General features: G+C 51.1%; 3 protein-coding genes across 3 annotated transcripts; all 3 read left to right on the forward strand.

Annotated features, from left to right (window-relative positions):
* Nucleotides 1-1,899: 1,899 nt before the first annotated feature.
* Nucleotides 1,900-3,252, forward strand: PFLUO_LOCUS9471 (uncharacterized protein; the record flags this gene model as incomplete). Its single annotated transcript, XM_073787302.1, has 1 exon — nucleotides 1,900-3,252. The coding sequence occupies one exon, from the start codon at nucleotides 1,900-1,902 to the stop codon at nucleotides 3,250-3,252; it is 1,353 nt and encodes a 450-aa protein (XP_073643471.1).
* Nucleotides 3,253-3,561: 309 nt separating this feature from the next.
* Nucleotides 3,562-3,948, forward strand: PFLUO_LOCUS9472 (40S ribosomal protein S30; the record flags this gene model as incomplete). The annotated part of the gene is made up of 3 exons (XM_073787303.1): nucleotides 3,562-3,654; nucleotides 3,715-3,819; nucleotides 3,925-3,948. The coding sequence occupies 3 exons, from the start codon at nucleotides 3,562-3,564 to the stop codon at nucleotides 3,946-3,948; spliced, it is 222 nt and encodes a 73-aa protein (XP_073643472.1).
* Nucleotides 3,949-5,791: 1,843 nt separating this feature from the next.
* On the forward strand, nucleotides 5,792-13,724 carry PFLUO_LOCUS9473 (uncharacterized protein; the record flags this gene model as incomplete). The annotated part of the gene is made up of 3 exons (XM_073787304.1): nucleotides 5,792-7,969; nucleotides 8,024-8,630; nucleotides 8,680-13,724. 3 exons carry the CDS (start codon nucleotides 5,792-5,794, stop codon nucleotides 13,722-13,724), a joined length of 7,830 nt encoding a protein of 2,609 aa, XP_073643473.1.
* Between the last annotated feature and the right edge of the window lie 466 nt (nucleotides 13,725-14,190).

A 14,190-nucleotide genomic window follows, 5' to 3' on the forward strand; every position in this document is an offset into this window, starting at 1 on the left:
TTCGATCCTTTGGCAACGATGATTTGTTTGTCGCTATCTCTCTGGTATGTGTTTTCAACCAACATTCTCTGCACTGGTGATCTAAAGTCGCTTGGGGACTATCAGATCCTCGTACTGGCATGGGATGCCCTGGCAGTTGTTGTAACTTACTACGGAGTTGGGTACCATCAATCCACTCTTTTGCTCAGTGATATCATGGTGATGGAAAAGGTGAGCTCGCTTCAGCTATGATCGTCTTTTTTTACAAAACTGACCACAGTATTTTCAGCTTGTTTACATCGCCAACACAGTATATCTTGTTGTCGCAGCGTGCGTCAAGACCAGTCTACTCCTATTTATCATGCGGGTCTTCCCCATAACATACATCCGCTATTGGGGATGGAGTATTATTATATTCCTAGCGCTGTTTACCATTTCAGGGTCGTTCGCGATGGTTTTTCAATGTGTCCCCGTTCAGGCAACCTGGGATAAAACAATCGAGCCCAAGAAATGCTTTTCTAATAACGCACTGTTTGGCATCACTATGTATCAAGGTGTGGTGATGTTCCTTGTTGATGTGGCAATCATTATCCTTCCCATGCCTAGCATTTGGACCCTTCAGATGCCCATTCGACGCCGCTTGTCTATCTCGGCTCTCTTTGCTCTTGGTAGGCTGCTCTCCTCTTACCGGTACCCGGTCAAATATTAATGTTTCAAATATAGGAACTCTCAGTTATGCTGCTGCGCTGGTTCGATTGCCGACACTAGCATATCAGAAAAACACCACCGACTATACTTGTGCGTTCCTCTGTAAAGAGAATTCCGGGGCTCTCTACTGACTTACATTGGTGAATAGTTTCTATCGCGAAGTCGCTTCTCTGGATGGTCGTCGAGTACAATATAGGGCTGATAGTGGGATCCCTACCAACCTTGAGGAAACTTGGGGTGTTCCGCCGTATTCTGGATTCCTCCCAGCGTAGCCTGCCTCCGACCGGTGGACGTTCCAGTGGCATTATCTACGGACACAACAGTCAAGGGAGTTACCCTCTTCAAAAAGCTGGTCGGAACTCGCGATCGCTGGGAAAGTCCAACATTGGTGAGGGGACAGTGGTTGTCCTGCGGAGCGAGAGTAGCGAGCGCATAATTGGGGACCCAGATGGCGACCATAATTAAAAAAGCAATGTGTATATTATACCCGAGATCATTATTTGCAAGCGAGAAGGCTGCGTGGCCTACTGTACCGACTTCCCCTTCAGGTGACTTGGCGAAGCCTTGAGGAATCAGCCTCTGTATCTAAGAGATTTATTCTATCCTCGTGTCTATGCACCTGTGTTTAGCCTCTTAGTGGCCCATTCCAGCAACGACGCAAACCATAGTAGGAAACCTTGGCAAGCTTATACTGGTCCCTCTCCAATCACTATCTCTTTTCCTGAGATCTTCCAAATCGGCTACAGGGCAGGCAAAATGCTCTTGGCCCATAAAATCCGAATGAATGTCGCGGCAAAATCATATGCCCGCCCGTTTTACCTGTGTACTAGGGCCGATTAATTGCCGGGCCAACACAACATCTATTCTAGATATGGGAATCAATGCCTAGATCATCACGATATAGAGATCTACCGGGGATATATTCGCTTTACCATAGCGTCAAAACCCTGGCCAGCGACAAAAATAGTAGATATGGAGCATGTGAGGAAACAAGATAGAGGAGATATTTCACCAAGGGAGAATGGACTCGCACTGGAAACATGATCACGTGACTATCTCGCGTTATCGGCAGTCACTCTGCCGGAGCTTTTCAACTTCATCAATGCAATCGCAGTCCGCTGCCGAGGTCGCTAGAGCACTTGACCCTTTGTGACAGTCGCTTCTGGATTTCCTTCAGCTTTGAATGTAATCACCGGGGCCGGCTCGCCCATCATGCCACCAAAACTCTCCTACGGATTGAATCTGCCGAACAAGAAGCCATCGGGCCCGAACCCAGGCAATGCCCTTGGACAGAAGCGGAAAAAAGCCATATTTGACGATGATTCTGGCGATGAAGACCAGCCGAACGATGATGGCGCCGTGGAAGTGTCCACAATCGGAGGACTCGAGGCGCCAGCTCCAGAACCAAAACCCTCCTCCACCGCCGGGCCGCCGCCACCGAAACGGAAATTGCAATTAGGAAGTGGCAGCAAGCCAAGCATCAAACCGCTGAGCAAGAATTCTATATTTGCGAACGATGAGGACGAGGACGAAGCAAAGGACAAGAACCGCCAGGAAGGAGTTAGCATGGGACTGAACCAATCCCAGTCGAAGAAGGCGGCCGGTACGGAACAAGACTTTACGAACCTATCTGCTCTGCATAGCAGTCGGAAACACGCCGAGGAGGCCGAGGAACTGGATCCATCAATTTACTCCTACGATGCGGTGTACGACAGCCTACACGCCAAACCGAACAAAGCCGCCACGGCGAATAAGAGCGAAGTTCCAAAATACATGGACAATCTGCTCCGCAGTGCAGAGGTTCGGAAGCGCGACCAACTACGCGCGCGTGACCGGCAGTTAGCCAAGGAGCGCGAGGCCGAGGGCGACGAGTTTGCCGACAAGGAGAAGTTTGTGACGGCTGCCTACAAGGCGCAACAGGCCGAACTGCGGAAGATTGAAGAAGAAGAGGCACGCCGTGAGGCGGAAGAGGAGGAACGACGGAAACAGAATGGCAATACTGGCATGGTTGGGTTCTACCGGGATGTGCTCTCCCGAGGGGAAGAGCAGCACAAAGAGGTTATCAAAGCGGCAGAGGAAGCCGCCAAGCGCGTCAAAGAGGGTGAGCTTCCTGGAGAGACCGACAACGCACCCGGGGAGAAGACAGAGGACCAGAAAGCGGCGGAACTCAATGCTCGCGGAGCTCATATTGTCGTCAACGAAGAAGGCCAAGTGGTTGACAAACGGCAACTGCTGTCGGCAGGCTTGAACGTCGCACCGAAACCCAAAGCACCGCCGGGTGCTGCTGCGCAAGCTCCTCGACCTGCCGCCGCGCGACCTGGTGTCAATGCGGGTTTCCAGGCAGGCCGTGCAGGTCAGCGCGCCCGCCAAACGGAAATGGTTGCCAGCCAGCTAGAGGAGCGTACCAGACAAGAGGAAGAAGCAGAGGCTGCACGCCAAAAGGAAATTGCCGACCGCAGCCGGAGCAAAAAGACGGAAGGCGATGTGTCCAGCGCCAAGGAACGGTACCTGGCACGAAAGCGGGAGCGCGAGGAGGCCGCTGCCAAGGCGAAAAAGGGCAGCTAAATGCATTTTTACGGGCGTTGCATCTACCAAGGCGTTTGGGATATCCTGTACCCTACTGGGCCTGGAGTTGTGCATTATCATCATTGTCCATAGTTCTTGTAATACTATCACGTGACCCATGACCACCCAACACCGCTGACATAAGCATCTCTCAACCATCACATGACCATGAGTCATCCGGCTCGCTAAGCGGCCCCACAACTCACACTCCTCAATTTTGCACCGTCGAGCCCGTTCACTCCAGCCCATCTCCATCACCACACCTCCATCCCCTTTTTCGAAGTCCATCGCCAGCTTCAGTCATCCAACATGGGTAAGGTTCACGGCTCTCTCGCCCGTGCCGGTAAGGTCAAGGCCGCCACTCCTAAGGCAAGTGCCCCTTTGTTCTCCAAGTTTGCCACAGTCTCCTTTCAACTGTGTTCTCGTCATCAACCGCCCTTCTAACACGACTATCGAATACAGGTCGAGCCCCAGGAGAAGAAGAAGACCCCCAAGGGCCGCGCCTACAAGCGCATCCTGTACACCCGCCGTTTCGTTAACGTGACCATGACCGGTGGCAAGCGCAAGGTACATACGCCCCAACCCTCTGCATGATTGATGATCTCCGCAACGCACACACACACCGTCCCATAAAACCGAGACAAAAGGTGCTGACCCATTTTCTCAAATTAGATGAACCCCAACCCCGGCACTTAAACGGATCGCACCCACAAACCAAAAAACCCTGGGCCGCGCACTCGGCGTTGAGTTTACGATGTTGAAACAAATTTTCGCAAGACCCGACGACGACGCTACACGGCCCCAATCAAACGAAGGCATACCAGCTACGGCTGGCTATTTGCACGGATGATATCATGCTTCGTGTTTCCTTTTTTATCTATTTTGCGTTTAACTTGCTTGGCAATGGATTCGGTTTCCTGGGAGTGGAAAATTCAGGCATGACACATCTATCTGTGATGGCCTGAGGGGTGGAAAGTGAGGGAGGCTCGGAGGTTTGCCGCTCATGGATATGACGGTGGACTTTGCGGGCTGAGTTCACTTCAGGGGCTGCGCTCAGGACGGTCGGTTAAGTTTGTTCGACTCGTACATAGGCTGTTCCGTGCATTGCATTGCCCATCTAGGAATGGAGTCTCTACTTTTCATCCACTATTTACTTTTTTGCTATCGTAGTCTTGGGAGTATGCGTCGTATAAGGTGCAACAGGCTGTGGGAGTACAGACTTGGTATCTGTCCTTCATATGGTGTTATATATGCTCTGGTGATTTCTATCTTCATGGCTTGCAGGAAGCCAATGTAAAGAGCAGATTTTATATATCTGGCACGCTTCAAAAAGGTTGGTGACATATAAAAGCAAGTGTGGAAAGACTGCTGTTGATCACTTCAAAACAAACAGACCTCAATCACAACTCTGCATGACTCACGATAGGATCCAAATTCAGAAACAATATGATGAATTGTACTTTATTTTCAAAGACATTGAAACCTTCTTCCCTTCACTTGATGTCATGACAAACGACGGTAACCGACTGGAAAGTTAGCTGGACGGCATCCCTCGCCTCACGACTCTCGCCTCACGACCAGGAGGAGAAGTAAACCAAAAGACATGATCTCACCAATTCCTGTCTGTCGGATTTCTCCGGATAATGATCTCACTTGCTCATGGCATCCATGGGTCGAGCAGTTCGTCAAGGGTTATCGGTCAGATGACTAAGCCCGATCAAATCCAATCCAATGATGTCCACGACCTTTTCTCGAATGCAGACAATAAGTTGGGGATATATAGACGTCATAGGGAGAGCCGTTTGTTCGCTCCAGTAGTCATAGTAAGTATTTTTGCTTGCATTGAGTTCAAAGGGTGCTGATTGTTTCCTGGCATGGGGTTTCCCCACAAGTTTGGAGCTGTCCTCTTCCCTCAGTCAAACTTGAGGAGACAATATGGAAAGGTTCATTGCGATTTCGGTATGAGAGTAGGTCAATTGATTGAATATAGCTGCAAGATTGATATTTTCTCTACATGGTATTTTACAGAATGTCCCAGCTCTAGACATAGTAGAGACTGGAGAAAACAATGACGAAGGCTTAAAGTTTATATCGAGACATCAGCTGTTCGGTTGATCCACCGTTCGGCCAGCCTTTTTGGTTGAGCATCATCGACTTCACGATTTTCTTGGGCCGATGACATCGCGTCCCGCTTTGCTCTGTTCTTGCTCTATGAGATTCGTTGTCGATAACTGGAATTGAGCAGGCGTTGAATGGTACACCATCTCAAACAGGACTTGTGCTCTTCACAGCACGTCGCATTAGGTCGTAATACGTGTGTTTCCGAAGGAATCCCATGATGCAATGGTAGGGAAGAAATCCTCTGGCTGCTATTTAGCCTTTTTCATGCCTCCATTTATCTTTTCTCTCCCTTTTCAACTATCCATGACATAAGAACAGAATCCAAGGAACAATTTATTGTATATTAATATCGATTAATTTTTACGACAACATCCCTCGTCGCCAATCTTTGATACCCACATCCAAGTATCATATCATCATGTCTGCAAACACCGAGAAGAACACAGAGAGTGCCGGATCGAAGCTTATGAAGAAGCTGAGCAACAAAATCTCCCCCAGCAAGGAGGAGAGCAACCAAAGCAAATCTGGCCAGGATATCCTTGACAGAGCAGGATCAATCAGAGAGCAGGTCAGCCACGGAAAATATGGCGCTGCCGCTCAGGAAATGTTTGGCAAGGGACAGTCCAGTGCAGGAGCTCCCAGCAAAGCCGAGACAGAAGCAGGCATGAGAGAGCAGCAAGTCGGCGGTGGAAACTATGAAGGCACTGCTCAACAAATCTCTGGCAAAGGACAGTCTGGTGCGAATACTTCCAGCCAAGCAGAGCAGACCGGCGGAGGCATGAGTGCCAGCAACCCCCAGGAAAAAGCGGAAGAAGCCGGACGGCGGCTCTTCGGCACAAACCCACCCAGCCAGGAGTCCACCGGACAGCAACAAACTGGTGGTGGACTTTGGAATGGAAATGGCGGCCAAGAGAACAAGAACGGCCTGTGGAGTGGAGGTGGTTCCAGCAGCAAGAATGAAAACACCAACCCAGAGTGGATCGAATCTGACAGACGTCCTTCACGAGTGCCGGAAAACTATGATATCAGAAGAGGTCCAATCACTCAGGGATACACTTTGGGCAAGGGGGACTCCACAGGGAAATCATCGCTTGGAGGGGCAGGAGCAGGAGCAGCAGGCAGCGGCAGCAAAGACGTCCCCAGTACTGGAAAAACAACTTCAGGAAACCTCAACCAGGCGAACGCCGATAGCCAAGCGAATGTCGGTCGAAGCCGTTTCAGCGATGCAAGCCTTGACGACGAAGTTGCTGAGCAAGGCCAAATCAGCTCCGATGTTTTCGGTGGTGGATCTGCCGGCAAAGGCATTTCCGAACAATCCGGTACTAGCAAGGGCAGTCAAAATGTGAACCAAGGTGTTTCTGGAATGGGCAGTGGCGGCCAAGCGAGTTCCAGCAAAAAGGAAGCCACCATGGGCTCCTTCAAAAAGTCGGATACTAGTCAAGGTTACTCCGGCACAACCATGCCCCAAGGTATCTCCACTGCCGACGATGCCAGTCAGGGCATTCAGGATTCTTCCAACAAAAACGCGCCCACGAACATGGGGTACGTTAGAACAGACACAAGCAAAGATGTTTCCAGCAAAGATGGCCTCAGTCAGAACATCCCCAGGAAAGATGTGCCCGTCGGTGCTTACAGCAACGAAGGCATCAGCCAAGGAACCAAGGACACGTCCAGCAGCTACGGCACCGGCCAGAATATTCAGGGGATTTCCACCAAAGGAAGCACAACCGGAGGCTACTCTAGCTCATATGCCACTCAAGACACCTCTAGCAAACTATCCAGTACCAGCCAAAACTACTCCACCACAGGATATACTGGTCAAGGCTCTTCCAGCAAAAACGTGGTCGCAGGTATCCCCTCCACTTCTGGTGCGAGTAAAGACCAATTCAGCCAGGGCAGCACTCGCCAGTCTACCTTCAATCAAGGAAATCTTGAACAGCAGGTCTTCAGTCCTGATGCTCGAGGTGGAGGTATGAGCGAAACTGGAGACATGGGCCGAGCTAGAGGCATAACCAATGCTAGAGCTATGGCACAGGATGGTGGCATGAGTCAAGGCGCTGTCAGCAGTGGCCAGGGAACCGCAGAGAAACGAGCTCGAGATGTTACCACCGGACAGAAAACCGAAGTACATTCCACCCAAAGTGGATTTGGCCCGGGAGCTGCCACGGGTGGAGGTCTTGGCCAGGGCTCTGGCCAGAGAGGCATCAGAACAGATGGATTCCGCTCTGGAGGAACCAAGACCATGACTGCTGGAAAAATAGCTCGCGGAGACGGAACCCTTCGCGGAAGCAGCTACAAGCTGACTGTGCTGCAAGATAAAATCCAGACCGTCTCTCAGAAGTGCAAGACTCAGCTCGGTCTGTCTGCCGGTGAAATCAGCCAGCGCAGTCCCAAGGTGGACGTATTTTTCGACATTGTCGCCGCTGAGCGTCTGCGATGGATGCCCCGTGATGGCAGCAGACTCGATTGCAGCCTGAGATGGGCCTCCCGGTTGGCATATGCAGTTGATGCGCTCCGCGAATCGGTTGGAGCGTTTGCGCCTGGCGCCAACGAGGCGGCGATGCTAATCTGGGGATATTGTATTCTGCTTCTGGAGGTGAGTTAAACATGGCCAGCCTTCATGAATATATATGCTAACCTCTCTGACTAGTCTGACATTGATAACACGGATATCTTCGAAAATGTTTTTGGCAGATACGGCCGTGTAGCTGTCGGAATCCATTTGCTCTTGCAGTACCAGAGTGCCTACAAATCCTCTCCGGAACTCCAACCTGAAGCGGCTGCCGCCTTTGCTGATCTGTTGGAAATGGTCTGCAACACCTCTGGCAGCTGCATCGAGGGATTCAAGAGCAAGGAGCCTAATCAGGTAATCTCGCACAATGTTGATAGAGCATTCATCACCTACGCCCGCCGATATTCCACTCATTGGAACTGCATCGTCGAGTCCAGCACCTCAAAGCTTGTTGATCAAAGTTCGGAAATCTACTCGAGTCCCGAATTGGGAAGTCTCCGTCAATTCCTGAGTGTGCAGGACCGCCCGCTCCAATTCATTCTGGAGGCTCGCTCCCACACCCTTGCCGAGGGCTCTTTCGAATGGTTTAACAATGCCCTCTACGAATTCACTGTGGGGAGCTCTCCTATGATGCTAGTCACTAGTGGTGCTGGCTCTGGGAAGAGTGCTCTTGCACAGTGGACCGTAGACCGACTCCAAGAATCAGCCGAGCACGATGCTTGGGATGTTATTCCGTACACAATCAGTGAGTCTAGAGAATTTTTTCCATGACCTCGTATACTAACCTATTCCAGGGGCCGATATCCCTGTTGCAACCCTGCCTTTGCGCATCTTGAAGGGCATCTTGCACCAGATGTTGGATCACTGCGTCAGTGACCAGCGTACTCAGGAAGCAATCCTTATTGATGTCGCAAAAGCGGCACAGGGAGCTCTGGATGGAGCCAGTGAGACGGAAATCGACGAAGCCCTTTGGAAAGGAATTCGCACCGGCTTGAAGTCAAACATCCAATACATGTTTGTGGTCGACGGCCTTGACCAAATCAAAGGTGGCGAGCAAAACGCGCTTGCATGCCTCGAGCAATTCAATGAGGCTTTGACTGAGCAGAGTGCTGGATCAAAGATGATTGCCTTCAGCCGACCTCTCAGCTCGAAGTTGCCTAGTATGGGCGTCGAACAGTTCGACATTCAGTCTTCTCACACCCAGACTGACATGGGAGCTTACGTGCGCAAGATGCTCTATTCCGAGTCACAGTTTGATACTTTTAAGGATGATCAGCTTGATTCGGCTGTGGCGGCCATTGTCAACCGCTCTCAAGGCTCTTTCAGCTGGGCCGAGATGGCTGTTATTTATGCTCGGCAGCAGAGGACTTTGAACCACGCCATTTCCTCTGTCAATACTCTTCCACAGTCTATGTCCGAGTTTCTTGACTTCCATCTCAAGAACATCGACTTCAACCAGCAGGAGACGCGATGCATCATGTCCTGGCTTGCGGCCTCAGAGAGGCCTTTGCTTGTTGAAGAAGTTGATGAGTTGCTGAAAGTCGATGCCAAAGGTTCCGGTTTCAAACCCAGTCGCTCCAGTGGTGACACTTCATTCAATTCGATGGCTCCACTGGTCATGACTCGCGATGGCGTTGTCTCCTTTGCACATACTTGCATTCGTGACCATGTCATCACTCAGGCAAAATCTCTCAGTACGAAGTCAGGGCTTAACCTCAAGGAGGCGCATTACGATCTTCTTGCCAGGTGTCTCGCCTGGGTACAGTTGAGCGTTCGAGAGGAAGCCGATCTATCCTTGGACAAGCTAGACATGGAGGAACGCAACCGCCTCTTTGACAAATATGTCATCCTGGAGTACACGGCACGATACTGGCTATCACATCTCTTGTCGTCGCCTCTGGTGACGGACGAGGGAGAATTCCAGTTCAGCAACGACTTCAAAGCGCTCCTTCCTGCAACAGTCCTCTTTGCTCGTCTTGAGTTAACTTGCAAAGAATCGCAGTTTACTCGGTCCAGCGTTCTTGAACTGTATCGACTGTCAACTGACATCCGTCGCATTGTCTTGGGAGAGAAGTCTCCAGCTTTCCTTCAGAGCCTGCTTCTCAGTGCGCGAGTGTCCAAGCTGGCGCATGCCGATTATTCCGATGAGCACTGCTACGAAGCATGGAGGCTTAGCCAGGAGCTCTTGGGCCAATCTTATTCCATTACCTTGACCTGCACTGAGATGATGACCCAGTCATTCAGCGAAAAGGGCACGATTACTCCTCAACAGGAGGACATCATGAAGTACCTGATCCTGACTGACTCCGAAATTACTGGCGTCGATTTCAACCAGCGCTTGCAATACCTCGGAATGATTGTCGGCATGTACAAATCTCGGGGAGACAACGAATCTGCTCTTCTCATGTCCAAGCAGTTCTATCAACAGATTCTTCAGAAGTACGGCAGCAACTCGAGTCAATCCTCCGAGGCAGCTGAGTTCTTGACTGAACAATTCTCCACCACTGGAAGCGATGAGATGAGTAGGGATATTGCGAGAACCAAGTACGACAACATGGTCCGGACCCTGGATGTCACCGATGAGCGCCGCATCAAGTATTCTCTGTACATGGCTCAGATGTACGAGCAGGATGGCGATATCCTCCAGGCACAGTCTATTCTGTCAAGCCTTTGGGCCGGTCTCAATTCTTGTGACATTGATTCTGTCGACATGATGGACAAAAAAGCCAACGTCGCCCTGGTCTACTATCAGTTCCTTCGTCGTCAAGGCTACAACGATGAGGCAGAGGTCGTCATCCGCGAACTGGTGGCAGATCTCGAAATTACAGGTGTTCACTCTCCGGAAATGATGCAGAGAGTGCTGATGCTCCGAGCCGAGACTCGCGAGATGGAGCTGTACAGCTTGGATCGGTCTTTGGCGGTTCTCATGTGGCGCTACTACAAGGAGAACAATTTGGAGTACACCACAGAAGCAAAGAGCCTGGCACTGTCGCTCGCCGAGACTATGGCGAATACCGTCTCCATTGAGGAGGCGTCTTCTTTGTCCACCCGGGACCGCAAGCTGCTCGTTGAGCTGTTGGACTCCATCACCTCGTCTCCAGGCAACCTGTCGGTTGGTACTTTGATCTTGTGTCACAATCTTGCCAGTATATACCTTCGCGAGGAAGACTGGATTTCTGCCAGTGACTGTGCCATGGCTGTCTTGCAGCATGTTTGGCCATCAGTTGAGCGTCCCTCGTCGTATCACCAGTTCTCCACCGAGCTGGCGCCACCTGCTGCCGACATTGCTTTGATTCTGGCTTACTGCCACTTCCGCAGGCTTCATCTGCAACAGGCCACAGTTGTGTACGAAAATGCGTTTGGTTCTTTGATCTCATCTGACACAGTCCCGGTGGCCTCTGTGCTAGCCGTGGCGAAGGCTGTCGTTGAATTCTACGAGACCTCCTTCCAGTTCGAAAAGGCGCTCACTCTTCTTCATACCGTGAGCAACTTCCTGACTTCTCGCCTTGGAGGCACGCACCAGCACACAATCGAAAATATGTATCTGGAAGCCAGCCTCGCAACTCGTCTCGAGATGAACAACGAAGCCAAGAGCGCGTACCAGCGCATCTACCAGACCACTATGCAAAACAGCAAGATTTCTCCAGAGGGCATGGAAGCAGCTCTTGCGCTAATCATCCTCTATGAGAAGGAAATGCAGTGGAATTCTGCGCTGGATATCTATAGGCATCTGTGGCCGACTCTCGTCGTTGAGGATGGCATGCGCCCGTCTGATCCTATCCAAGAGGAGGCTCTTCTGGAGAAGACGTATTTGGGATACATGTCCATTCTCACTGCTCACACAAAGTCTGCGGACTTTTCTGAGCGGTACCAGGTGGCATCCGAATATGTCAACACTTGTCGAAATGTCTACGGTCCCACGCACCAGAAGACACTCAATGCAACTCTGCTCTTCGCCGAGCTGTGTGAGACCAGCGACTCCTACATTGACCAAGCCATCTCGCTGTACAAGCAGCCCCTACAAACGAACGAATGGGTGCCTTCTTCCCAGTCAACCAAGAGACTTGATCAGATGACGCAGCCGCTGCCCATTACCCTCAAGCACAAGATGGCGCAGCTCTTCGTACGGAAGCATGACTCCTCCAATGAGGCTCGCTCTCTCTACATGGAAGAGTTCCAGCTCGCCAAGAAGACTCAAGGGCTATTCTCCACCACTACGCTATCCTGGCTACGCGAGCTTGCTTTGGCCCATGCTCGCCAGGGTACCTCGACCGGAACCCAACAGGGCAATGCCATCCTTCACACCTACGTGACTGATGTCTTGCACGCCGGCGGCGAGACTGAAATGATGGACGACTGGGCTCGCAAGGTTGCTGCTATCTACCTAGAATGTGGTTTTATTGAAGACGGCAGCAACATGCTCGACGAGCTGCGCCAACGCGTGATGTCCGGATCCGATACCTCGGCCATGACTCTCGGTGACCGGCGTGACGCCGTCTTTGTGGCTGCTTTTGAGGAAGTGTTTGGCCGACGTGCCACCTCGGTTCAAATCATGACTGAGATGGCGCGCGAGGTACAGACTCAGCAGACCTTTTCACAGAACCTCTCTGGTCATGATTTCATTCCGACATTGGCTTCGGGCGATCGTCTGGCCCGTCTACAGACGCAGCAGAAGCGCACGCGCGCTGCCATGGACACGCGAAGCAGGTTGTACGATTACTTCTGCAGCAATTTGTCCGCTACAAACGTCGCAGGCAAAGAAGTTGTGCAGCAGTTTTACCGCATCTGTCTGCAGGAAGTCCATCATGAAAACTACAACATCAATATCCTCAGCAAGACTACCAACCTGGTTCGCGACTTGTGCAACTCCTATCAGTTCGAGGATGCCAGTACACTCACAGGGGTGTTGCACTCTTTCCTGCATTTGACCGACGGCCTCAATGACTACGAGAGCCTTACGACGGCCACCAAGCTGTGCTTGTACTTGAGCGGCCACAATGCCACCAAGTGCGAGGATGACAAGACATTCCATGACATGTCCATCAAGTCCAAGCAGCTGCTTCAAGAGATCATGGAGGCCTCGAAGTCCATTGGTATGGATATAATTGATCTTCCATTCCCAGAGCTCAACGACATTATCACTCTCCTGGGTGAGCACGAGATGTTCGAAGATTTGGAAGGGATCCTTACCCAGCTCTGGACCTCGCGGATTGTCCAGAGGACCTGGACGCCTGATGTCGTGGTTTGGATTGGGCGACGTCTTGTTGAGGCCCGCTTCTGTCGCGGTGCTGTCGACTCTGCAATCCAGCTTTGTCGCGACATTTGCTACAATCTGCGCCAGGTATGGGGCAGTTGCGACGGCGTGACCTTGGAAATGACCAAATTGCTGTCCGCTCTTTACACTGCCTCTGAAAACCACCAGTCCGCAGCCACTTTGCATGAGGGTGTTCTCTACGACCTGATCAGTGACTCCGAGGCAAAGGATCACCCTCGTGCCGCCGACACCGCATCTCAGCATATGGAGCTCCTCCGCCGCGCGCAGAGCCGCATGGGGTCAGCAGGCAAAACTTCCACGAGAGCTTCAGCACATGCAGATCTATATGCGCAGGTCGTCGATCGTTTTGGGCTCCAGTCAGAGCAGATGAAGGATGTGGGCGAAGCCCACGGTGGTGACCAATTTGGCATGTGGTCTCGACCCAGACGCTTTAGCTTGGATGTTGAAGATCTGGATGATCAAAGTCAGGGTGACATGCACCAAAATCATCTGCGAGAATCGAGTAGCGCGGGCCTTTTGAATGGTAGCGGTGCGCCTAGGAGGGTCTCGGTACAGGCCCTGTAAATGGGTGGTTATTGTTGAGATGGATATACTCAAAATTGGCAAATATTTGATTCTGTTGGCGTTTGTCTTTTATATTATATGAAGATACGAGTAATGGAAGGGCCAAATTGAACCTGTATTATGTGATTTTACAATATTATCGTTCATCTGAAGTATTATCGAAGACAGACGTAGCAGGTTATCATTCGCGCTGTTATTGGGGCTCGTGGACTCATTCTTGCATTAACCTTTCAACCCATTTTTCTTGCAGGTGTCGATATTTAATGGTTTTCGTTGGTGGGTGCACTGCCTTATCGAGCCAGGCGACTACGCCTCAAGGACTGATGGGAAAGGTGTGCTGTTAGCAATTGCAGTCATCTCCACTTCAATAGACACAAAGTATAAGAATTTCATCTGAAAACCCAGTATCCTCTATTCACTGCTTGAACAGCACCCAAAAGCAAGATTTTCAAGACCAGAACAACCT

The sequence above is a fragment of the Penicillium psychrofluorescens genome (assembly GCF_964197705.1).
Source record: "Penicillium psychrofluorescens genome assembly, chromosome: 6".
In the NCBI taxonomy this organism is placed as follows: Eukaryota; Fungi; Ascomycota; class Eurotiomycetes; order Eurotiales; family Aspergillaceae; genus Penicillium; species Penicillium psychrofluorescens.